This window comes from Dermacentor variabilis, chromosome 1 (assembly GCF_050947875.1).
Source record: "Dermacentor variabilis isolate Ectoservices chromosome 1, ASM5094787v1, whole genome shotgun sequence".
NCBI lineage: Eukaryota > Metazoa > Arthropoda > Arachnida > Ixodida > Ixodidae > Dermacentor > Dermacentor variabilis.
Genome location: NC_134568.1, coordinates 162,668,482 through 162,692,336, shown reverse-complemented (window position 1 = coordinate 162,692,336; position 23,855 = coordinate 162,668,482). Strand labels below are relative to the sequence as shown.

General features: G+C 45.8%; 1 protein-coding gene across 1 annotated transcript in view; it reads right to left on the bottom strand.

Annotated features, from left to right (window-relative positions):
- Window positions 1–23,855, bottom strand: part of LOC142587679 (synaptogenesis protein syg-2-like) — a 1,186,854-nt gene that overhangs the window by 474,064 nt on the left and 688,935 nt on the right. The window contains exon 5 of the mRNA XM_075698849.1: window positions 15,719–16,057. Coding sequence (XP_075554964.1) covers window positions 15,719–16,057 — 339 coding nt within the window. The remainder of the gene's footprint in view (window positions 1–15,718; window positions 16,058–23,855) is intronic.

The following is a 23,855-nucleotide window of genomic DNA, read 5'->3' as shown; positions in this document are numbered from 1 at the left end:
CACATAACGCACAGGAGCATGCAGACGCTTATACACAATAGGGCAGAACCTCTCTTTCGTCGAAGAGCTTTCTATTGCTGCGGCTCTGCACGCAGCTCTGAAAGCAAAGCCAGAGCAACACAAGGGCGCTTTCCAAATTGGGCATATCAGGGATGAAACACGCGTGCAAAACGAAGCTTCTCTTTTTTACGCCAGACGATGTCTGACAGAATATAAGTGCAGCCTGAAATGTAGTATTCTTTAAAAAAACAATAACTCATGTATGGGTGACAACAGAATGCAGATGATAATGCAGGCGAATGAAATTCTATCATCCATTAGCATTTATTGACAACTTAAGGTGTTCTAACAAACTATTGTCACTATTGTCGTGTACGCATCAAAATAATAAACATCTAATTGTTCTTAGCATCAAAATAAATGTTGGACTGCTGCTGCTAGCTGTGCAAGTAACTTTTGCACTTTTGCACGTAGTTCACAGCAATGGCTTTGTTTAACATCAGCAGCTCTGTACACGTGCAGGAGCCATCATGCAGAACTATACACTTTGCTGACTAGATCGATGGTGCGAAGCTCACTGCATAGACTGAGCTTGTAGAGTCGCTCAAATTTATTACCCGGGAATCGCCTAAAGAATAGTCGATAGGCCGCGACTTCCAAAGCGTACTCCCCGAAGTGCGTCATTTTATTGCAGTGGGAATATCAGGAACGATCGGTCTCGGAGGACAGGGAAATTCACCTTAGTGCCGTATCCCAATGACGTGATACGCTATAAATGGCTGCGCGGACTGACGTTGCCTTGTCGCAGATAATATTCATTCTGAGGAAGCCTCCACCCACTCCATAATCTCTCCATGATGGCTGACGATGCATGATGATCCCTATGGAGGCGTGACGCACGTGTTATATTTACCTCGGTGGAACATCAGCACGCATTTACCTTAAGTAATTCGAACGTTTTCACGACCTCTCGTCGCTTCCTGGTTCCCGACTTGCACCTTCGCCTTCCGCCTGCGAAAGCACGTTTTAGCAAAATGCGCTTTACCTTCTGTACTCCGGCGCCAAGCTTACGAAGTCACATTTAATTTCTGATTTAAATGGCCGACATTTTTGGATTGAAACCTGCGACTCTGATGAGACAAATGCGCATCACAAATGCGCATCTTCTTGTGTCTGCTTACAATAGAGTGAGAAGAGGCACGTGCTGTCGATGCCGATTCTCTGTACACTCTTCAAATATAATAAAGATAGGTCATTCAACACTGGTTCCAAAGTAAAGGTAATTGTACACTAAATGGTGATAGTGCCCTGCAACCATTTCTGACCTGTACAGGCCTGCAGTTCATTGCGATAGCAATTATATGGACACTCCGAGCGAATCTTTGCCATCGGCGTCGCCGTGAGGTTACGTATATATTTAGGCATGTGTATGCTGTATACCAGGCCATGCTATATTACATGTGGTATATGCGGGATGTATTGCCACACCATTGTATCACGAGGGTTGCTCATACTGGGTCTTGCATTCTTGACAAAATTATTCCTCAGAATTTTGAGAATGGCGGCCCGCAAATAAATGTCATGAAAGAAAACATCGACGACAGCGCATGCCTTTTACCTGAAATCTTCGTTTGCCTTAATAAACTTGAATGAAATCGTCCAATGGCAGGATTCAAACAGAGGACCCTTTGAACAACAGCTCGTTTTACTTAGGTACGTTTAATTCCAATTCATACTGCCACCACAGCTACGAGACTTACACTTCGTGTAATATTGTCACATGCTGCTATCGCATTTATTACTTCGCCCTTTTTACGAAACTGAGATTTTTGCTTCAGCTCAGTACTTCATTTCTCAGCTTGTCATGTCTAATCCAGATTTGAGAAGTCGTCAAGAAGGTGCCGACAGTTATACGCTCGTTTCATCCACCGGCCTTGTTGTAACTATTATAAACCCCGCGGCATGCGTCTTTTCAAACGCCCTAACTTACACTTCACTACACCGCGTTTTTTGCAGCAACCTCGTAGAGTCCCGAATATTATTGAAAAACTTATTGGAGGAGCTAATACTAAAGGTAGTTTTGCTACCACAATGCTATACCTGTAATGGTCTTAAGGGATGAGAAGCTAAACGCAGCTAAGGCAATGACTAGCTGATAAAAGAGGAAGAGTATATGGAATCAACGTAAAGCTTTTAAATATTCGTTATAGAAAAAAAAAATACGCACTACTGTCGAGCAAACAAGTCGGGATTCTGGTATGAATATTATGTGAACAAAAGAAAAAGAAACGAACAAGGAAGAAGGGTGTTTCACTCTGGTTTCTTCTGTTGCAATTTCCTCGAGCCTGTTTTCTTCAGAGTGGGTCTCCTGAGTGGAGTTCTGTCTCTTTTTTTTTTGAATTATTGAGATGCTTTATTTCAAGATAGTACATTGGAAGAATTGAGCTAAATATGGGTGGCTTCATGCAGCGTGGGAAAGTACGTTATTGCCCTTCGAACTTGTCGCACGTAAGCAGACGAATGCACGCACGCACACAAAAGTGAAATCAAGTAAGACATAAAAGACTTGAGACAACCTATTGCTGCCGGTAAAGCCGAACCCACAGCCACAGCAGGCGTCGTTAGGATTTTGTGGGTGAGGAGTGCTCAACACTTTCTTATTGTCATTACAGAGTTTTAGCGGGTCCGGTATTCCAGCAAGCGCGGACGGTTCGGGCGTTTTGTCGGACGGGCGCAGGCGTAAACGTGAGCTGCCGGAGTGGTGCAGCCACCGGGTGGCGCAGAGCGCAACCAAACAAACACAGAGATAATATTGCTGTAACCAAGTGTATTCGCTGCTGGTGCAAATTTTCACATCGGCGTAGTAGTGCCATGAAAGAAGTCATCGTATACCACCTATACATCTAGTCAAGGATGCCTGATGAGAAGACTTGCCGATATTTCGGTATCATTGTTCACCGAGACACTAGTTGGTGGCACCCACGATACTTACCCTACGTAGGTATATCTGATTTGCTCTTTGATAAATAGAAATCTCAATTGAATCTGTGGATTCCATGTTAAAGACAAGTTTCCTCGATATACTGTCTTAATGCCTTGTCAAATAGATGCGTCCCTAAATTCCGCGGAATACAGAGTGCATAAGCTTAGCGAATTCGTGTATTCGCGCGCTTCCAAGCTGCGATGTACAGCGGTAATTTTTGTCATGGGGCGTGATCATTTTTGTTTCTACGCGGTATTCTGCCATACGCTTAGTGCGGGTTTCCCTAAGTACATCCCCCCGTTCCGCCACCCACATCGCCGTTTTTTTTTTGCCTTCCTGCATGGCACATGCATATGACGTTCCCGCAAGAGGGCAAGCCATATGGTGACATGTGTGCTGATGGAAGTTGGAGAAACCAAGCGGTGCCCTGCAGAATGACATTCAATACTCCTGCTGCCACCAAGTGCGATTTCATTTCGAAAACGAACTTGCGCACTTTTGTGCTGCGCGTTTTTCATTTCGCACATTACACATCGGGGCTGTGCAGTTCCTTGCGAAGCTTCAAAGAAATCGCCTCAGCAAGAAGATGGCAGGAGAATCGCGGACATACCATATATTCATAACGCTCCACACAATCTCAAGAAAGTGGTAGAGAAGTCGGGAGTTGCTGTGTTTTTTCAGCTCTCAAGAAACTAGTCAGTTTCTGCGGAAGCAGCAAAGACGGCTAACCAGCAGGACAATCTTCCCAGTAGAAGAATGCCAGCCAATACGTCGACTACAGAAAATGTGTCATGTATTAAATTTTTCTTTCACGCGGCAGAACCTACATCGGTCTAACTGGCCGCTACAATATGGATCGTTTAAGTATAAGCGAGCCCACGTCTTCACTGAAGGAATTTACTGAGAGCATTTTGGCCGTACATTCCAAATTGCATGGATGTAGACATGTGTTCGATTGGTGTTTGACATTTATGAATCCCTTACAATTGACAAGAAAGGCACATCGTGTGGCAGTGCCCCGTCACTGTTACCGTTTGCTCACGAGTTCCGCTACCTGAATCATGCTACTGTTGTTATCGTGTTGCCCTCATCCTATTTATAGTGGAGGCGTATTCACTGGTCTTTACTTGCTAGTAGCATGCACTCGTGCCGTCTGCCTCCTCGTCCAGTTTTTCACCGATGCCTTCCTTGCAATGTATATGGCACAACATTAAATTGACAGTTCTTAAACTAACAGCATCAACGACATGGAATATACTTCTTGCAAAACAGCGCTTCAGGCCTTGATGGTCCACCGTAGTCGTCATGCTGCGATGGCTGCCAACCCCAGCAGAAAATTTCTCACGACATTTAGCCTCAGCAACAGCTGCCACTGCATGCAAGGGCGTTATGCCTTCGAGGGGGGCACAGCGCAAAACATAATGGAAGTTGCTAGGGAAGAAAAACGTTCTACTGACGTGTCTGCGTTTTTGCATTCGCACTAATAGAAGGGCATCAAGGTGGCCTCATCGCCGTCGCACACTGCAATCTGCTTGTCTTTCCCGTTGCCACCCGAAGCGTAGGCAAAGTCGCCGCGCCGTTTACTTTGCGTGACACGTGTTCCCTGCAGTCACTGAGGCACGCGCCCACGCTTCCGTCTTTTAAATCGGGATTCAATGAGGAAAAAGAAGAAGAAAATGGATAAGAAAAAAGGGGCAATCGGCTGCTCCTCGCAACGTGTTGCCCTTGGCGACATCGATTTCACCACGTAGAATGAGCTATTTTGCACAAACTTTTATGCATGTATGGTAAGCGCGCTATACGTTTTTAGGAATAAACGAAATCATTACGAAAACGTCAAGGCTTCCGACAGCACCGTATGTTTTCTTTTGTTTGTTGTTTGGCTGATATAGCGTCGCCAAAAGGCGCAGCCTGCCTTTCGCCATACCAACCCACCTGCAGAGAGATATTAGAGCGAAGTTGTTGAGGGGAGTTGCCGAACCTCCTGCGGCGATGGCGTGCGGCGGCATGCTCGGCATCTAATGTCAACCAAAGAGCGGCGGCAACGCAGCCGGCGCCTGAGCACCGAATTTTTGTTTTCGAAGATAATTATCAATGGTTACAAAAGTTACCGTGCATGTACCTCACTGAGATAGGCAAATTATTTCCTCTATTTTTTCTAGCTAGCAATCCGTATTTTTTTTCATTTTTTCCACGTCGCGCTGTACCAGCTCCACGTTGAATATCATCATCACCACCATCATCATCACCACCACCCTATTTTATGTCCAGTGCAAGATGAGGGGCTCTACCTGCGATCACAAATTATCCCTGTATTGCGCCAACCTATTCCAGCTAGTGCCTGCGAATTTCTGAATTTCCTAACCCCACATAATCTTCTGCCGTCCTCGACTGTGGTTCCCTTCTCTTGGCACCCATTCTGTAACCCTAATGGTCCACCGGTTATCTAACCTGCGCATTACATAACTTGCCCAGCTCCATTTCTTTCTCCTAATATCAATTCGAATATTGGCTATCCCTGTTTGCTCTCTGATCCACACCGCTGTCGTCCTGTCCCAACAAGGCCCAACATTCTTCGTTCCATCGCTCTTTACGCTGTCCCTAGCGTATTTTCGAGCTTCTTTGTCAGCCTCCAAGTTTCTGCCCCATATGCCAGCACCAGCAGAATGCATTGATTGCACACCTTTCTTTTTAATGATAATGTTAAGTTTCCAGTCAGGATCTGACTATGTCTGCCAAATGCGCTCCAACCCATTTTTATTCTACTGTAAATTTCATTCCCATGATCAGGGTCCCCTGTTTACCTCCGTAAACGTACTCGTTCACAGAGGCTAGAGGCTGACTGGTGATCCTGAACTCTTGTTTCCTTTCCCAGCTATTGATCATTATCTTGGTCTTCTGCATATTAATCTTCAACGCCATTCTTATACTCTCTCTGTTAAGGTCTTGAATCATTTGTCTTAACTCGACCACGTGTTGCTGAACAGGACAATGTCATCTGCAAGTCAAAATTGCTGAGCTATTCGCACTTACTCCTAAGCCTTCCCAGTTTAATAGCTGCAATACTTCTCGAAGCACGCAGTGGATAGCATTGGAAAGATTGCGTCTCCTTGTCTGACCCCTTTCTTTGTAGGTATCTTCCAAGATATTTAAGTAAGCGTCCTGTACTTCTTGATTACCTAATACCTGTATGACTGCTGGTATCTCTACTCAATCAAATGCCTTTTCGTAATCTGTGAAAGCCATATAGGGAGGCTGATTGCACTCTGCAGATTTCTAGATTACCTGATTGATGGCATGCATGTGATCCATTGTAGAGTATCCCTTCCTGAACCATGCCTGTTCCCTTGGATCACTAAAGCCCAGTGTTGCCCTTATTCTATTGGAAATTATCTTAGTGAAAATTTTATAGAATACTGGAAGTAAGCTAATGGGCCTATCATTTTTCAATTCTTTAACGTCGCTCTTTTTCTTGATTAGAACAATGTTGGCATTCTTCCAGTTTTCTGGGACGCTTGCAGTCTATAGACGGTTCGTATAAAGGCCTCTAGTTCTTCAAGCATTATGTCTCCACCATCTTTGGTTAAATCGACTGGTAGTCCATCTTCTCCTGCCGCTTTTTCCCGTTTCATGCCTTGCAAGGCCCGTCTAACTTTAAGGCTAGTTATAGAAGGAGCCTCTGTAAACTGTTCATTACTACTTCGAATGGAGGTATCGTGGCTGCTTTGGGTACTGCACAAGTCAGCATAGAATTCTTCCGCTGCTTTTACTATATTTTCCAGATTACCGGTGATATTACCTTGCTTATCTTTCAGTGCATACATCTTAGTTTGTCCGATGCCAAGTTGCCTTCTCACTGATTTCAGGCTGCGTCCATTTTTTACTGCTTCCTCAGCCTTTCTCTCGTTATAATTTCGAATATCCCTTATTTTGTCCTTGTTGATTAGTTTTGACAGTTCCGCGAATTCTATCTCATCTCTTGACTTGGACACTTTCATTCTTTGTCGTTTCCTTATTAGGTCCTTTTTACTTGGGAGAGCTTACCTACTGGTGGCCTTGGTGCCTTGCCTCCCACTTGAATTGCTGCTTCGGAAGCCAGCCTAGTCACGGTTTCATTGATATGTATGGCTAACGGCCTAATCCAGAAACGCTGCCTGCATGGTAACGACGAAGCAGCCCCTATGACTAGGGCATCAGTGAGATCGCACAGATTGCGTCGGTGATGAATCACCTCTAAGAAGAGCCAGCGAACATACCCACAATACGAAGGGTGTAAGAACTCGCTTTTACAGTTTCACCGTCGTTGACATGTCTCCTGCTCAGATTGGCATACGTATCCGAAGGCTTTTTAGGGAAAGAAGCGTAAAGACGTTGCCCTGAAGAGGAAAATATCGGCCCTACTACTCCGCATGGAAAGAAGCGTCGTCCAGGAAAATCGAAATTTCTACTACACCTTCCGCTCTCAAACATGTAAACATCCCAAGGCCCCCCTTTAACAGCATCAAGGTTATGATACATTAATGCGAATTCTACACCAACTACAATCCCGAACTTCGTGAATTCTATCTGATTCATAAACTTAACATCCCTGACACAGGGGCACTACAAAGGTTTTTGGACTAGGGGTCATCTACCGGCAAGTCGTTCACGCAGGGTGACACATGACAAAGCAATATCTTCTATTTGGTAAGCCTCCTTTGCGGAAAGAAAGACATGTGAACTCCTTTGGGGACATAAACAGGCAACCTCGTGCGCAGTGCTTTAGCAACAGAGAACTTGGCGAAACGTGACTGTGCCTAGTTACAGTTTACCACTTGGAAAACATGTTTTGTACGTAGGGGGGACGTAATTTGTGTGTTAGTGAGCGTTTATTGCAACGCGGTTCTAAGAACAATGGTAGCCCTTTCCACAATAGTCGCCATCATAGCGTCATATTGGGATTTGGCAGCCTCGTGACTCTATCGCTTCGTCCACATCCAATATACACGGGCAAGGTGGTTGGCGTAGTTTTAGTTTTGAGAGGGTTTGGAAGCACCGCGTACCTTTTAGCTGTATGGTAACTGCCCGTTCACACCGGCATCGTAATTTGTATAGTGGCCCTTCGCACAACGCACATTCCGGTACCAGAACGCAGAACAAACTGTGCAGAACGGTGTTCTCACTCCGCTGTTGAGCCGAGTGAGCCTTTGTAGCAAAGCTGACTGCGCGCTGTTGGCATCCGAGAGACGCCATCCTGAAAGAGGCGCAATTCCTGATCAAGTGAAAGGTGTTCGGGATCATAATCTTAAAACGACGTAATCCCGCGACTAGGCTAAAATTTGTTCACCCTTTATTCTTCTGTTGCTTTGCATTGAACTGATTCGCTATTATTCAACGTTTTGTATGTTTCAGTTCAAAGAGGCAGCACCACGTATTTTGCCGAGTCGCTCACTGAAAACATATTAAGGAGACCTTGCTGCACCTTGTGCAAGCCACGAAACTTCTTTTGGTAAGGGATGCTCCAGCTTAAAAGCAGTAGTTTACTTCAAATTACTTTAGTTAGCCCGTGTGTAAGGGTTATAAGACTTGTTCGTAGTCAACGAAAGTACAGAAAATCTAACCTATTTAACTTTAGAGTAACAACAAAAGTGTACTTGCTATGCGATGTAACACGCAGCTGGGGCCCTATAACGTAAAACTATTCCAATTTTTATTCCAATCTCCTGACGTCAAATTTGCGTGACCGCCGACGTAAGAATCGGGCGATAACCCGCAACAGCCCAATGAAACGCCTTCTTAGTTTATAGAGGTCACTTTTCCTTGCTTTCAAAACGAATAACATTGTCTAGATTAAGCGCTTTTTCATTTGTGATTGGCTACCAGGAGACGAGGAGCACGCTCAAGTGAAGAGGGTTTCGATGGGGGCGAGCCAGTGGAGATAAAATAGATAACCGTATGGAGAGAGTGGTACCAGCGTCTGCGATTGGTCCGTTTTCCCTTACTTAGGTTGCGGTGGCTGGTCGAAAATCACGGTGGCGTGCAACGGAAGGTTAAGAATGCCGTCAAAACGGATTCTCAGCAAGAGAATAGTTGGCAGAGCGAGGTCGTGAATGTTCCGAAAGTGCTGGAAAATGTTACACGGCCACGGAAAAATTTTATTACACGCAAAGAAACCCATGCTCTCCCGCCGGAGCGAGTATCCAGTGCATGAGCGATTGGCGGGAGCCATCTTTTATTCCTTTCGGAAAGAGACAGCCTGCGGCTATTTAGAAGATAAAAAATCAGTATTGTTGGGCATATTAATGCATCTTTAACGCGTACACGTCACTCTGACGCGGTAAGCTTTCGCGGTTTTGTGACGTCGCGTGACAGGCAGCTGAAGAAGGTGCAGACCGACAACTTTTCATCAATAGCCGAGGACTAATGGCGAACAGGCGTCGAATGAGAAATAACTATTTTTCTTTTGTTCGCCCCAATCATGCAGAAGCAGTGTGTACACGTCATATAAGACAGGGAGTTATTGTGGTTTTCGTGAAGTCGCGTAACAGAAAGGCGAAGTAAGGATGGTCCATAAAGTTTTTGACCAATTGCGGAGGGCTGATTGCAGAATTGGAATAGCATAGTTTGGAATAGCTTTACACTGCCGCGACAGTGTTGTTACATCGTTGCACTGCCAATATGTGAAATGCCACATTTTGACTTCCAGGGGCCCTATATCGTAAAACTATTCCAATATGTTTTTATTCCGATCCCCTGAAGTCAAATTTGCGTAACTGTTGACGCAAGCATCGGGCGGTCACCCGCAGGGCTGCCTGAACACACCAATCAAACGCTCTCCTCGTTCATAGGAGGTCAGTTTTCTTTGCTTGAAAAACAAATAGCATTGCCTACACTGAGGGGCTTGTCTTATATAATTGGCTGACGAGAGGCGAGGAGCACGTTCAAGTGGAGAGAGTTTCGATGAGGCCGAGCCACGGCACCGAAAATCGATAACCGGATGAAGAGGGAGTGCCAGCGTCTGCGATTGGTCCGCTTTCACTTCCTTAGCTTGCGATGGCTGGTCGAAAAATCGCGGCGGCATGCAACGGAAGCTTAATAATGACGCTAAAACGGATCTCCACAGCAAAGAAGAGTTAGCAGAACGATGCCATAAACGTGCCGAAAGTGCTCGAAAACGTTACATGACCATGCAAAAATGTTTTATTATACGCAAATAAACCCATGCCTTCCGGCACGCGCGAATCGCCAGTGCCTGAGCGATCGGCCGCAGCCATCTTTTATTCATTTCGAAACGGGGCAGCCTGGGCCTATTCAGATGAAAATTCCATTTTGTTCGGCATATTAATGCATCTTCAACGCGTAAACGTCACTTTGACGCGGTAAGTTTTTGCGGTTTTGTGATGTCGCGTGACAGGCAGGTGAAGTGGGTGCAGCCCGAAAACTTTTGACCAATAGCCGAGGGCTAATGGCGAGAACGCCTCGAATCAGAAATAACTTTTTTTTGTTTGGTCAAATCATGCATAATCAGTGTGTACACGTCATATCAGAAGGGGAATTATCGCGGTTTCCGTGACGTCATGTGACAGAAAGGTGAATTGGGGGTGGTCCAAAAAAGTTTTTGACCAATCGCGGAAAGCTGATTGCAGAATTGGAATAGAAATGTTTGGAATAGCTTTACGTTATAACGCCCCAGTACAATTTCCATGAATGTCGTTGGGGAATGTGTACTTTATATTAATTAGTATCACTCTTAGGGTGCTATGTAAGCTTTTGATATATTCAAATGTTTGTCTTCATTTATATCTTGGGTTGTTTATGTTTGTCGCCTTTAATGTAGCTCTATAAATGCAAAAAGAAATATATGTACATGCATGCTTCTGTTTACTGCACGTAGGATCACTGCGGTATGTCGCACTTGCGGTAGTGTCCTGTTTTTGTTCTCTATGTATTTCGTTATACATATATATGTATATATGTATAATGGCACATGATGCGCAGTGGTCGGCTTGATGAGCGCAGCTTGTGCGCCTCTGTTCCTAGAAAAGACATATATCCAAAAGGTTGTGTTTTATCTACATAAAAGCCCTATATACAAATATATGCATATATGCGAAGGTTGTAGCTTCGGCTCCTACTGGAGGCAAGTTGTTCTTCTTCCACTTTCATTTTTCTTTACATTATCACCTCTACAATTGAATTAAAAATTTTCCCGGTGCTTTCCTTGGCCTGATTATCTGCTGTCCTCATATGGTGTCGACTTACAAAAATCCGGAAGCTCGCTTTGTCGCCCTTCTTCCCGGTCACGTATATACTATATATATACTCCGGCGTACAAATATTATTTTGCCTCCCTTTTGTCTGGGAGCTGTATACCATCGCTTTAATTTCCCGTGGTATCGTGTACATTATATTACTTTTTTATAAGATTATATACTTGTATTTTCTGCCCTGCACTAAGTTGAATTTTTGTTTCTGTCTTTATTACCGTTATTGTTTTCAAGCAAAATTTACGGTTATTGATACGTCGTGTGTCCGTGATAGTTATGGGATGACCGTAGACGAACTGTGTCCCACACCTTGTTTTTTTTTTCGTCGTTCGAGCGGTAGAGACCAATAACTACGTCGTGGTGGCGGCCCTGCTACCGAGATGCCCTAATCTCTCTCCCACTTACCACCTAGCCTCGAGCGCGTGGATCGTGCACGGGCACAGTTTCGCAATCACAAATTAAAGCATATGTTCCTATGCTTTTATATTATGATTACGTATGTTTCCTATTTGCTGAATATTGTACATCTCTTGCTTTGCATGCCTGTAAATAACTTCAAACGCACAACACACATGGCTAAAAGAATAAAAATCTTGAAATTAAAAAAAAACAGTGAGTGTGCCTCACTAGATTTTCTTTTTTCAGCTTTTCTTTCAGCTTGCATGAAAGCAAGCCCTCTCGTGCAAATTTCCTTGCGTCCCACAAAGCGAATTCTTGCACTGAAAATTCTCAAATACAAAAAGAAAGGAAGCTTTCGTTCGGAGAAAGCCGGCATCTCATGAGGACGGTGAGTGACGCCTGGAAGAAGGGAGAGAACACAAAACACTGATTCTAGTTGGTGCACCAACAGAGCAGTTCCTGTTGTGCTACGCGTCATTGGTAGGAAAGAGGAATGTAAAGCAAAAAGGCAGCCGGAGAGAAGTCAGTGGCGACAGACGCGGAAAGAAAACATGGACGCGTAAGAGAAGCAACGATTCTATCGAGAGCCATATGTCTAGATGCAACAACTGCGCAAATTGGCTGCCATACTGCGGAAACAGTCAAGTGCTTTAACGCAACGGAGAGTACCACTGTCGGTGCTTGGACCTTTGCCTGAGCTCTTCATCGGTAACCAAACGGCAAAAATTTTGATTTCTTTTTTTAGTTCGGCACTAGTCGCCGAAGGAAGATATATGTGAGTGTCATAGTTGGCTGTCACCCCTTTGACACCTACACCGTGAATAACTGAAAAAGAAAGAGCCGTCGCGTGACAGGGAGACCGTGCTTCGCTTTGTTGCCTCTTCGATGTTCCCACCATCGCCTCATAGCCCCTTCCAGGCTCCTGGTCGCTGCCGTTCACTCCTGGGAGAGCTCTTCAGGGGACAATAAATAACGAGCGTTCTTTCCTCCACTTCGTGCTCTCCTTCATCCAAACAGAGCGTGACAAATATATTAGTAGCACCAGAGGGCGCCACAGCGGGATTCCGGTCGAAGCGACCTACATACACATCTCAGCGGCCGCTGCTCTGCCTGAGTTCTGCGAGCGGCAGACCGTGGAAGCAAACTAATAATAACAAGCAAGAATACATGCGGAGGAGAGACGGGGGAGAGGCGCCATGCGGGAGAAACTGCCAAGGCGAGCGCTGAAATTGTCCGCGAGCTCTTCACGCCTGCGTGACGTTCGTGGCGACTCCAGGATGCACGCCTCCGCGCCTGCCAGTGGCGTGAGGGTGACGCAACTATAGAGAAATTAGCCGTTCGCATTCACCAAATTGCCTTCGCTTCTCTCAGCATGACCGAGAGCGCTATCATTTTTTTTCTGCTTTTATGAGTGGACGATGATCGTTCTTTCTTTTTTGTCTATAAGACACCCTTGTAACATATCCTACTGCGGCAATAAATTCTTGCGCATTAAAGTTTTTGCATATACCCATATATTTTCTTGCTTGTTTTTCTTACATAACAGAAGATATCGCAATAATGCGTGTCGGGCGGTACGGGGACGAACCCACGTGTACTCTCCGTCGCACTTTCCCCAGAAAAAAAAAAAGCCCACAAACAATATTGTTGGCATGCAAAATGAAAAGAAGGCGAAACCAGGTTATGTAGATGCGGCGCGCAGACATATTTTTCTTTATTACAGAAATTTGGCCGGCAACGATGTGTTTTAGTGGGTGGTATAGTGCAAGATTGTTCAATAAGAATTTCCCGACATATCAACTCAACACGTGCAAGAATTTAAATCTGACCCAAATAATGTCTTTCTTGTGACAAGAAACTTAGAAATACCTTCAAGGCTTCAAGATCCCTGCAGGAAATCCTGTACTTAACTTAATAAAGGCCAAGTACAAGGTATCTCTTTTGAGTTTAATTGTTGTTACATTATTGTTTTTTTTATTTCACGCAGCAACGGTCTTAATAGCATCGCGTGTTTGGCGTATTCATTGAGACCGGCTGATGACAATAAAGCGTAAGATATATAACAATTAATTTAAATACCTTTCAATATTTTATTATCTGCTTCGGTGCCTTATGTAAAATGTCCACAACCATCTAGTGTTTAAAAGAATCGAATAGGGTCAACACTGCACTCCCACGATACAGTAGCATTGTGGGGATGCTACATAACCTGTGTGCTATCCCTCGCCAGCACTCTCTTGCAGCCGTGCAGTGCTGATCTACTGAACCTTCTGCAGTATAGCTCAGCGTTTAGAGCGAAGTTGGCTATAGAGTACTACGTCGACGTTTCGGCTCCTGACTACGGCGGCTACAACGAGATAGCGGCGCAATGAAGAAACAGCCGCTGGTGGGGATGGAATTTTGAAGCAAATTAGGAAACACCACGTAATCGAGATATGACGGATACATCTACCACTGTGTCCCTCATAGGAAACGCCTATGGCGCATCAAACCTCGTTATTCAATCATCCGTGCAGCGGAAATAGTAGCTAGCGCTAAGCTCCCTTCAACATTTGTAGCCATTCAGCCTGAAGTTCATCGCTTCCCACGGAGAGGGGTCACCAGTATACTGCTGTATCCAGATATCAATAACGTTACTTCTAAGGATTCTGGACTACAAACACAAATGACGTACAGAATGGGGCGTATATTGGAAAAAGCTGAAACGACTGACACAAGTCCACTATAAATCTCAAAGCGCAATGCTAAATAAATGCTCGGAAGTTCATCGAATGTCCTTCTGGCCAGCCACCGTATGGCATTGGTACACATAGAATTAAAATAACAGCAGCAATACGCAACAATACGTCTGGAGATACCACGAGGAGCGCCTATGTCATGTTATAAGCGAAGAGAGTTTACACTATCGCGCTGACCTCCATACGTTCAGCGCGATTGCTGTTTGTGTGTCTTTTGCAAACTACTTTGTTATTATTTAGGATAATTAAAACTGTATAGGACGTTCTTCACAAGTCCAAAATCCGAACATTCAATAGCAGAGTAAAGGCAAATATGTAAGTGAACAAGACTGATATTAATGTGATGTTGTGGTGAGGGTGCGTTGCTTCAGCTTAGCAAGAATGGTTGAACTTCTGAAATGCATGTGCAACATTAAAGGAAAATATCTTAATTTTAAAGGAGAACCAAAATTTTCGGGAAGATAGTGAAGGAATACTGACAGTTTAGTCTCAGAGGAAAATAGTTTTCCAATCACCGCGAAGAAACAGTGCGAAGCCGTGACGACAGCTTCAGCGCACCGCGCTGTTGTCCAGCCTTCGCGCTGTTCCTATGCCGTGGAAACTCCCCAACCAGCTTACATGTGCACCTTGCAAAAGTTACAACGCTTATAGTGTAAAGGAGGAAAATGTTTTAACATCACCATTATGCTGCATTATTCACACTGTAGACACCTTATATTTACTGCCAGCTCGAAACTATACGGCGTGCTATGCGGCAGTTACACAACACTCCGTTAAATATTTGCAGCACCATTCACATTTAGCACACACTTTTCAAAAGTTCTTCCCTCTAATAAGGATACCACATGCTCCGTAGAATCCAGCTGCTTTTGTACTAACAAGAAGCGAGTACCATGATGTCTGGTGAATTTACTAACGACTTCTTACTCATCTTCAGCGTTTCTTCTTTTTTCTTTTTGGCGCAATGTTGCCTATGACTTTCTTTACTTAGTAGATTGCCCAAGTCGCTACTCTGCTCGCTTCTCATGAGATCTCAGGTAACTAAACGCTTGTCTTCAGTGCCAGTCTGCACAAAGTGAGAGCCTGCTAAAGTAAGACATAAATCACTCCCAAGCCCTCGATTAAGACTCCGAGCCGTGGTGATCCAACAAGCACTAACTGTTGCTTCAGCACGACACGAGCCAGCAGGCGGCGGGCGACAAACTACAAAGGAAAAGGCCTCGGCAAATCCGTTTGAAATGTCGTCTGCATGCTTGCGCAGCTGGCGCAAGCCGAAAGATAGAAAAGCCAGAAAGGCCTCGAACGAGAAACATTTTCCGCAACGTTAGGGATCGACGTGCCAAAGCACTCACCGACGACGACTAGACTGACAGATGCGTTGATCGACGTGCCCGAGGGGAATGAGACGAGGCAGAAGTAGACATCCTCGTCTTCAGGCTGCACGTGTCCCAGAGATAGGCGGTACGGCCGCCGTCCCACGGAAAAGTGGAGCCGACGTTCCTCGCGTGCCCCGCTGTGCACCGTGTGCCTGGCTTGCACGAGCGGCACGTTCTCGCTGTCCACGCTGTAGATCAGCTGCGAGCCCCGGTACCACTGCAGCAGCAGCGGTGGCTCGGTCTCTGCCGCCTCCTCGGTGCGGCACGGAAGCCGCGCTGTTTCACCGCGAAGCGCCTGCACTACCTCTGGGGAGTCTGCAAAAAAGGAAGACGTGCAAAGAGGTCACTTAAAGGAGCTGCACACATTTGTTTTTAACAGTGGCAACGCTCATCGTCTTTTTCTCCTTTAAGCTGTAGGAAAAGAGATGTGAAATCTAAAAATAAAAAGAAAGAAAGAAACGGTTGTGTTCTCACTGTGGTCGATACACAGGTATTGTTCTTTTTTTATTATTGTTATTCTTCGGCGTAAGCCTTGCCTATAGCGTGAGAACCTCGCCTAGGTCGAAAAAATAATTTGTTCTCTTGGCTTTTAGACCCGTGGCTCTCTCATTCTCTTTGTCTCATCTTACTTTGGTTTGACATTTAGAACGCGGAATTCGAAAGTAGAATAGGTGGCATGCACCCTCGTGTTTTTAAAGGTGTAAGCATTAAGCAAGCATTTAAATGTGCTGATTCAGACTCGGGGATCTTGAGAAAGCTCTTATATTGAGAAATGTACATTCTCGTCTCGGGAGCTACCGCGTCGAGCATCGTAATCCTATCCGTGTGCGTCCACCATACCAGTGAGATTAGGCAAAAACAGACCAGCCGAAAGTCGCGCACGCACTGCTCGCGAAATTTCTCATTCGGCGTTGGGCCGATCGCTACGAGTAAGCTTGCTCTACAATGTGGCCGCAACGACAGCGTGCTACAACAACGACAGTGTGCTGCGATTGCGGGGCCTGGTGCGAGTGAACGAACTACGCAGTTTAGAGCGGTAAGAGTTTCGCAAACAATCAACTCTAGGGTCTGCGTGACACCAAAACAACTTGGGCTCAATTGCAAATGAGATCGGGATATTTTGAAAGAGATCTGGAAAGCAGGCCTCTCCAGGGAGAATCCAGTTGATGTGGAACGATTTATAGTAAATTCATGTCATAAAGCCTAATTTTCTGTTCGAACACACGGTCGCTCTCTCTATCTAGTACTGTTCATATGTTTGATCCTATAACTAGACGTAATCCCTAATGTAACGCATGTTAACTTGTTTTAGCAGTAGAGGAACATTTACGACTGCATTGACATCTGGCATTTTCAATCTGCGCGTCTATCAAGTAGTTGAAATCAATTTACACTGAAGCAGACTCCAGTACATCATAGCTCCTGTCTTAAGGATGTGAGCGAAATCATATCTGTATCAAAGTATGTATATCATATCATATCAAAGTCTGTATTAATATTTTCTTCATAGAACGCATGGTATCTGTAAAACGCGTATAGTAGAAAAAAAGGGGCGAGTGTGAATCATTGGTTCCTGAATCCTGCATAAGAAAGCCCATATTTGGGCACGTGCTGTAACATTGCATAGTGTGTGCCTTTTCGCGCACGCAGAAAGCCTTCCTTGCCTCATTGCATAGTTCAATAAATGAAACTCTGTATCATAAACATTCTGAAGCTTTCCTCGTCAGTGTACATTTAAAAAAATCTCCAGATCATTCGAAACGATCAGAGTGACTGTCCTTGATGTGGTCGCAAGAGTGAAACGCGCGAGAGAGGCGAACGTAAAAACTAAGAGAAAAAGCATACCGAGAGAATGCAAAACATCAGCGATTGGAATGTTTAATACCAGGAGCTCGAATAGAGGTTTCTATTTTGCGCCAGATCTCTTTCCCGCTCTGCCATCTGTGCTGTTTTAGATTTTCTACTCAGGTATTCGCTGCAAGAAACAGAAAAACACGTCGCTTGCTGTTCCCTGGGGAAGTCATCTTTCCTTTCAGCGTAGCGGAATCGTCTCTTCTAGGTGAAAGCGTCAGCCGCACATCAAAGGTTCCGCTTCTTCTCGTATTTTACAGCGCGAGTGGCGGAACCTCCATCCAACATTGTTTTCTATCTCTTGCCATACTTTTTGTCTTCTATAATTTTAGTCAATGCTGCAGAGCCTGAATGAAATAGCGTTAGGCCACAGACAACAATTCCCCGTCTGCATCTTGCTACCCCAGCTTAGGTTATTAGTTGAAACGCGCATTACGCGGCACATTTACACTTTCTACGCACATCCTATCTGTGTGAAGCAACAGTAGCCGATCCGCGTTACACGGTGATAATGGAGCGTTGAAATGTAAAAAAAAAAAAAAGATGTAGCCGTTAGCAGGAGCTCGCACTGGCTAAAAAAAAGAATCTTAGTGCACATTCGCGTGGCTGCGCTCCTTTCTTTTTTTAATGAGTCAGACCAAAATTATCTTTTGTGGATCGACACGTCCGCTGCGTTGTGGCTGCTGTGCTTTTCATGCTTATCTGTGGTTCGAAATAATACGCGAACAAGCTCATTGATTTCACCTGCCACAAAAAAAAAAAAAGAACTACTCTCGCAGCACAAGCACCTGAAGTGTGAGCAGCCCGTCTGAAGTAAACATCGCGAGCAGGCCAAAACAAAAACAAAACAAAACAAACAAAGAAAACAAAACACCTACAGCATGAGCGCCATAAAAAGTGCTAGAATACGCAAGTGAAATCCCCTTGCATGGAGCTACTTTCCTATAGATATGTATTTGCAGTCACTTGCAGGTCCATGGGAAGTAAGGCGTCGTGCAACAAAGATAAATCGCTCTCAGAATGGATAGCACTGCCGTCGGTGCCTGCAAGGTAAACGCAAGCAGCTCCCGATTCGCCCGGTCGCAGTGCGCTTTGGCCAATACAGGGGAGGCATTTTCTATGTATAAATGGTAGTGTCAGTACTTCGCATTAAATCATAAAAAGCCTTCAAAGTCCCAGATTATCCGCGCTTTTTACTTACCAGGCTTCACACGAGAATGTTGTGGAAGTTGGGATTTCCATGGTATTACTGGCGTGGAAGTAGTCGAGAAATTTAAGTGCCAGGTTAATCGAATCAATACCAATATTTGTTCGTACGCCTCTGGTTGAATTGATGCAAAATTGGAAAGCATTGTAAGAATAAATGACGCAGCGCTGGTGGGTAATTTGAACTCCTTGTTTAATATAGCAAAACGGTCTTTGCTTCTGCCTCACTGTTCTAAATAAGTTATGGCTGTTTCCAAAGTGGCAGCACTATTTTTATTAGCCATATCATGAGAAGCCAACAAACACTGACACCAAGGACAACATAGGGGTAATTAGTTGTGCTTAATAAATGGAATGAAGAAACGATAAATTAATGGAAATTAAAGTGGATGAAAAAACAACTTGCCGCAGGTGGGAACCGAACCCACAACCTTCGCATTTCGCGAAGGTTGTGGGTTCGGTTCCCACCTGCGGCAAGTTGTTTTTTCATCCACTTTAATTTCCATTAATTTATCGTTTCTTCATTCCATTTATTAAGCACAACTAATTTCCCCTATGTTGTCCTTGGTGTCAGTGTTTGTTGGCTTCTCATGATATGACTAATAAAAATCGGGCCCCTCGGTTAACCCTCCTTTCTTCTCGTTTAGCACTATTTTTAGTCACTCAACGACAACAGACGCGTGTTCTTCGATTTCCCTCAACGTGGTAGAAGAGAACGTGAAATATGTTTTATATTCGCCTCTTATGATAAGAATTCACGACAGTTCAAGCAACGCTTAGCACTCGTCGAGAATACGAAGCCAACAGCACAGGTGCGCTTTCCGCAGGCAAAACTCCTGCCTCAACCTTTTCTTATCCCTATGTGTTGCAAATGGCAATCGCATAGTGACCCGAAATGGCGCACGGCCACTGGTTGCAACATTCTTACCTCCGGAGGGCGGTAGTGAAACTCTAAGCCGACAACAAATTTGTGGTCATCGAAGCACTTAGTGTAATTTCCGCCAGCGCGCCAGTGCTAGTGAAAGTGTAGGCTGCGCTGCATCGCTAGGATAGCAACAATTACCCTCGCGTATCGCTATCATCAGAAGGAAGTGAGAAGCCCTTCTATACAGTGACTTTCCCCCACGAGAATAGCGGCTGCTCGCAACCCACGAGGATTTTCCTGTGTGCCACACTCTCCGCTACCCTCTTGAGCAGCATACTTGTGGCGTATATGAAGCAGATGGTTCTTTAAGTGAACGTGCCTTAGCGGCAAGTGCTCAGTCTCTATCAGTGGCACTAGGACGCGGAAACGTAATGATCTACGAGAATCCTTATCGTCAGGGGCGCGCGTCCAATCTATATCGCCGTGCCTGCGGCTGCGCCAGGACTCTGGCGCCTCTAATTACATGCGGCAGCCATTACACATAACTGCTTGGTTCTTTTAGGGGCAGGCAAGCGTCTGGTTGTGCGTGCTTGTTATTTCTTTCTTTATCTATATGCAGTGGCGGACTCTGGATGCCTCAGCGGGCGTTCATTGTGTACCTTGCTTCCATTCGAGCTTCATTAATAATAATAATAATAATAATAATAATAATAATAATAATATTAATAACAATAATAATAATAATTGCAAGAAGAAGAAGCAGGAGGAGAAGGAGGAGGAGTGGATGTGGAGAACGTTCTGTGTACATATTGTGTGGCGACAGCCGTCGTGGTCATTGACTAGACAGTGTGACAAGTACCTCAAAAGAAACTTCATGTTGCGTTACTATGTCCAAAGCCCATGTTCGAGCCATTAACTGGCCCTGGTTTTATTGGCTTCCGTTGCCAAGATTATACATTTCCTAAGTGTATCTATACATTACTACTAGGCCGTGGGCTTCACTTCTCAGAGTGAAATTTAATGTTCCATATAATCTTCGTACCTGCTTCGTACCGACTCCATCAATAATAAAAAAAAAGATCTCGCAAACTCAGTTTTTCGTAATACGCCTAGTTGCATCATTTCAGCATTCCAGATCCTCTTTGATCTGTTTTCTTAGAGTAGTCGTAAACCAAGGAGTTATAAGTAAGAGAAAGATACAAAAGATGCGAAAAATAAATGCAACAGATTTAATATTTTCTCTCCCCGGTCTTGCGCAAAACATCATGAGAGAAAAGAGCTGAGAGCACTCAGCACACTTCCCTAACGCCATGATGCGTTTCCTGACAGCTGCACGAGAACATCAAGGCTGTAGGGCAAGACAAAAAAAAAATACTAAACCTCGCCGCTGGTCATGCCAGTCACACGCGCATGTGCCCTTGCCAATATTTCCGCCTCTCTCTTCAACGTCATATGCAGGCTCTGTGCAGCCACGAGCCGAAACAAAGGCGGAATGTCTCCGCACCGCAAATACCAGTAGGAAAAGGCTGGGGATTAACTAGTTCATGCTGAAACAAGCGCAAGACACACAGATTTTCGGTTCTTCAACTTTCTTGGAAGCCGCTACGGCTAAAAATTTTCTAGGCTGCACTAAATCATATAGGAGGCTGCGAAACATGCCCGTTGAGTATAAATCGCATTTTGGTGCATGGCCTTGTCCAGAAAAGAATCACTTTTGTAGAAGGCTCCGAGAATGGCTACAGGTGGGTTGCACAGAACTAAGATGCATGTTTGATATGGTTTCTTGTCTACGTGGGCCTTCGTGATGCACGCTACTTTTTTGAATAGATGTATCCCACCGGTTCAGCGGAGTGACTGGCGTGGAACTCTTCGGTCTCCGCCACGTTGCATCCAATTGCTTCTCGCGAAGGCCATACATTAGCACAAGCAAAAAGCAAAAGTTACTCGTATATACATATATATATATATATATATATATATATATATATATATATATATATATATATATGTGTGTGTGTGTGTGTAGTCATTTCTTTCTCGGCGCTGGCGCTGAAGAAGTAGAGGCTGAGGACGCCAGCTTGAGTTTTGTGTACGCCATCTTGTAGAACTGCCTGTCTCGCCAACGCCGGGTGCATCTTCAATTGAATTTTCATGACAAAACTGGTCGAGGTGCGGGTTACGGTTCATCCGATGCCACAAACCCCTCCTGGTAGCAGCAGTACCAGCCCTATACTGGTGGACACCCCTGTTCACCGGGCCAGCTGGAGAATCCGAGGATTGCCTCCGGAGCTTGATCATCTCTCCGCAACAACATCGACACCCCCACGGACCAGTATGGAAGGAACATCGACATCTCTATCGACCATTATGCAAGGTACGCCCACAACGGCAACTCAGTACCTGCTGCAGAATCTCCGAGTGCGGAAAGTGTTCCATGGCGATACCTTCGAGGATGTGGAAGACTGGTTAGCCCAGTTTGAGCGCGTTGCCGAGATAAACGAACGGAGCGACGCGGCGAAGTTGAGAAATGTATACTTCAGCTTGGAGGATGGTGCTCGCACTTGGTACGAGAACCGAGAAGGGCTCCTCAAATCGTGTCTTGAGTTCCGCCTTGCCTTGCTGGAGACATACACCAATCCTGATCGCCCCGAACGAGCCGAACGGGCGGTCCGATCCCGCATTCATCTCCCGAATGAGAGCGTGACGTCGTACGTACAGCATATGATGCGCCTTTTCCGTCGGGTGGACCCTACCATGTCAGAGGAAAAGAAGCTACGCCATCTAATGCGGGGAGTTAAAGAACAGCTATTTGCTGGCCTGGTTCGAAGCCCGCCGAAGACCGTGGCTGAATTCTTAATCGAAGTCACCACGATGGAAAAGATGCTGCACCAGCGCTCAGCTTTCTATGAAAGGCAAATGAACGCTACTTCACCTTCGGACCAGCGCTCAGCTACGTATGACAGGCACGCTAATGCTGCTTCACTGACGGACGCGGCTGCCTTTCGAAACCTGGACGTTCTCCGAGACCTTACCCGCGCGGTGGTGCGTGATGAGCTTCAACGGCTCAGCTGCCCGCCTCAGCCCACGCTGGGTTCCATTTCTGCCCTCGTGAGAAGTGAAGTGCAGCAAGCGATCCAAGGTCCCATTCCAAGCAGCAGTGCGCCGCCTGTGACGGCACAGTTGCAGTGGCCGTCGTATGCGGAAGTTTTGCAGCGAGTCCCTGTCCGCCCTCCGACCCATTTCATCACCGCCACGTCTCACGCCGCATCATACGTCCCGCCGCTCCCATCAGTGCAACCGATCCAACATATGGACGATCGGCGCCCGCTCGAAAGGAAATCTGACGTCTGGCGTACCCCGGACAGAAGGCTTCTGTGTTATCACTGTGGATAAGCCAGTCACGTATACCGCGAGTGCCCATACCACCGCCTCGGACTGCAAGGTTTTGCCGCGGATTCACCAAGGCCCAGATATGGCGAAAGGCCTAGGGCGATTGAAGATTACCTGAACCAGTAGGGTATGCCACTGTTCCCGCGGCGGCAGTCGTGCTCGCCATCCCCCAGGCGATCTTCCGCATCTCCTAGAAGGCCTCCAATGGCAGCGCAGGGACGTTCGCCAAGCCCTCGCCGGGAAAACTAAGAACAGCGACCTTCGGGGCGAGGCCGCTGATAATCGCCCTTCTGAAGACCTCCCATCGACGCGAGCACGGTCTATTCAGCACGATTCAGCGACGACACCAGCCGAACTCAGCGGCAGACTCTCGCTAGACATACTTGTTGTGCTCGACGGCCGCCACGTGAGTGCGTTATTGGACACCGGTGCCGACTACTCGATCTTGTGCGGAAAACCAGCGACGGAACTGAGAAAACTTATCACGTCTTGGGGGGGGGGGGGGGCCTGGAACGCAAATTAGTACTGCTGGCGTGCATATCGTAACACCGTTGGGCATGTGCACGGTCAGAGTACAAATTCTTGGGTGTACGTTTCCAGCCAGCTGCCTTATACTCCGCGATTGTTCTCAGGACCTCATCTTGGGCGTCGACCTTCTGCGAGAGTATGGTGCCATTATAGACCTCCGGGAGCGCACAGTGACTTTTTCGACACAGAGAGCAGCGAAGAGCCGCGACAATTGCCGACGTAACGCGCTTCGTGTTTACGCCGACAGTGTAACTTTACCACCATGCGCAAGTG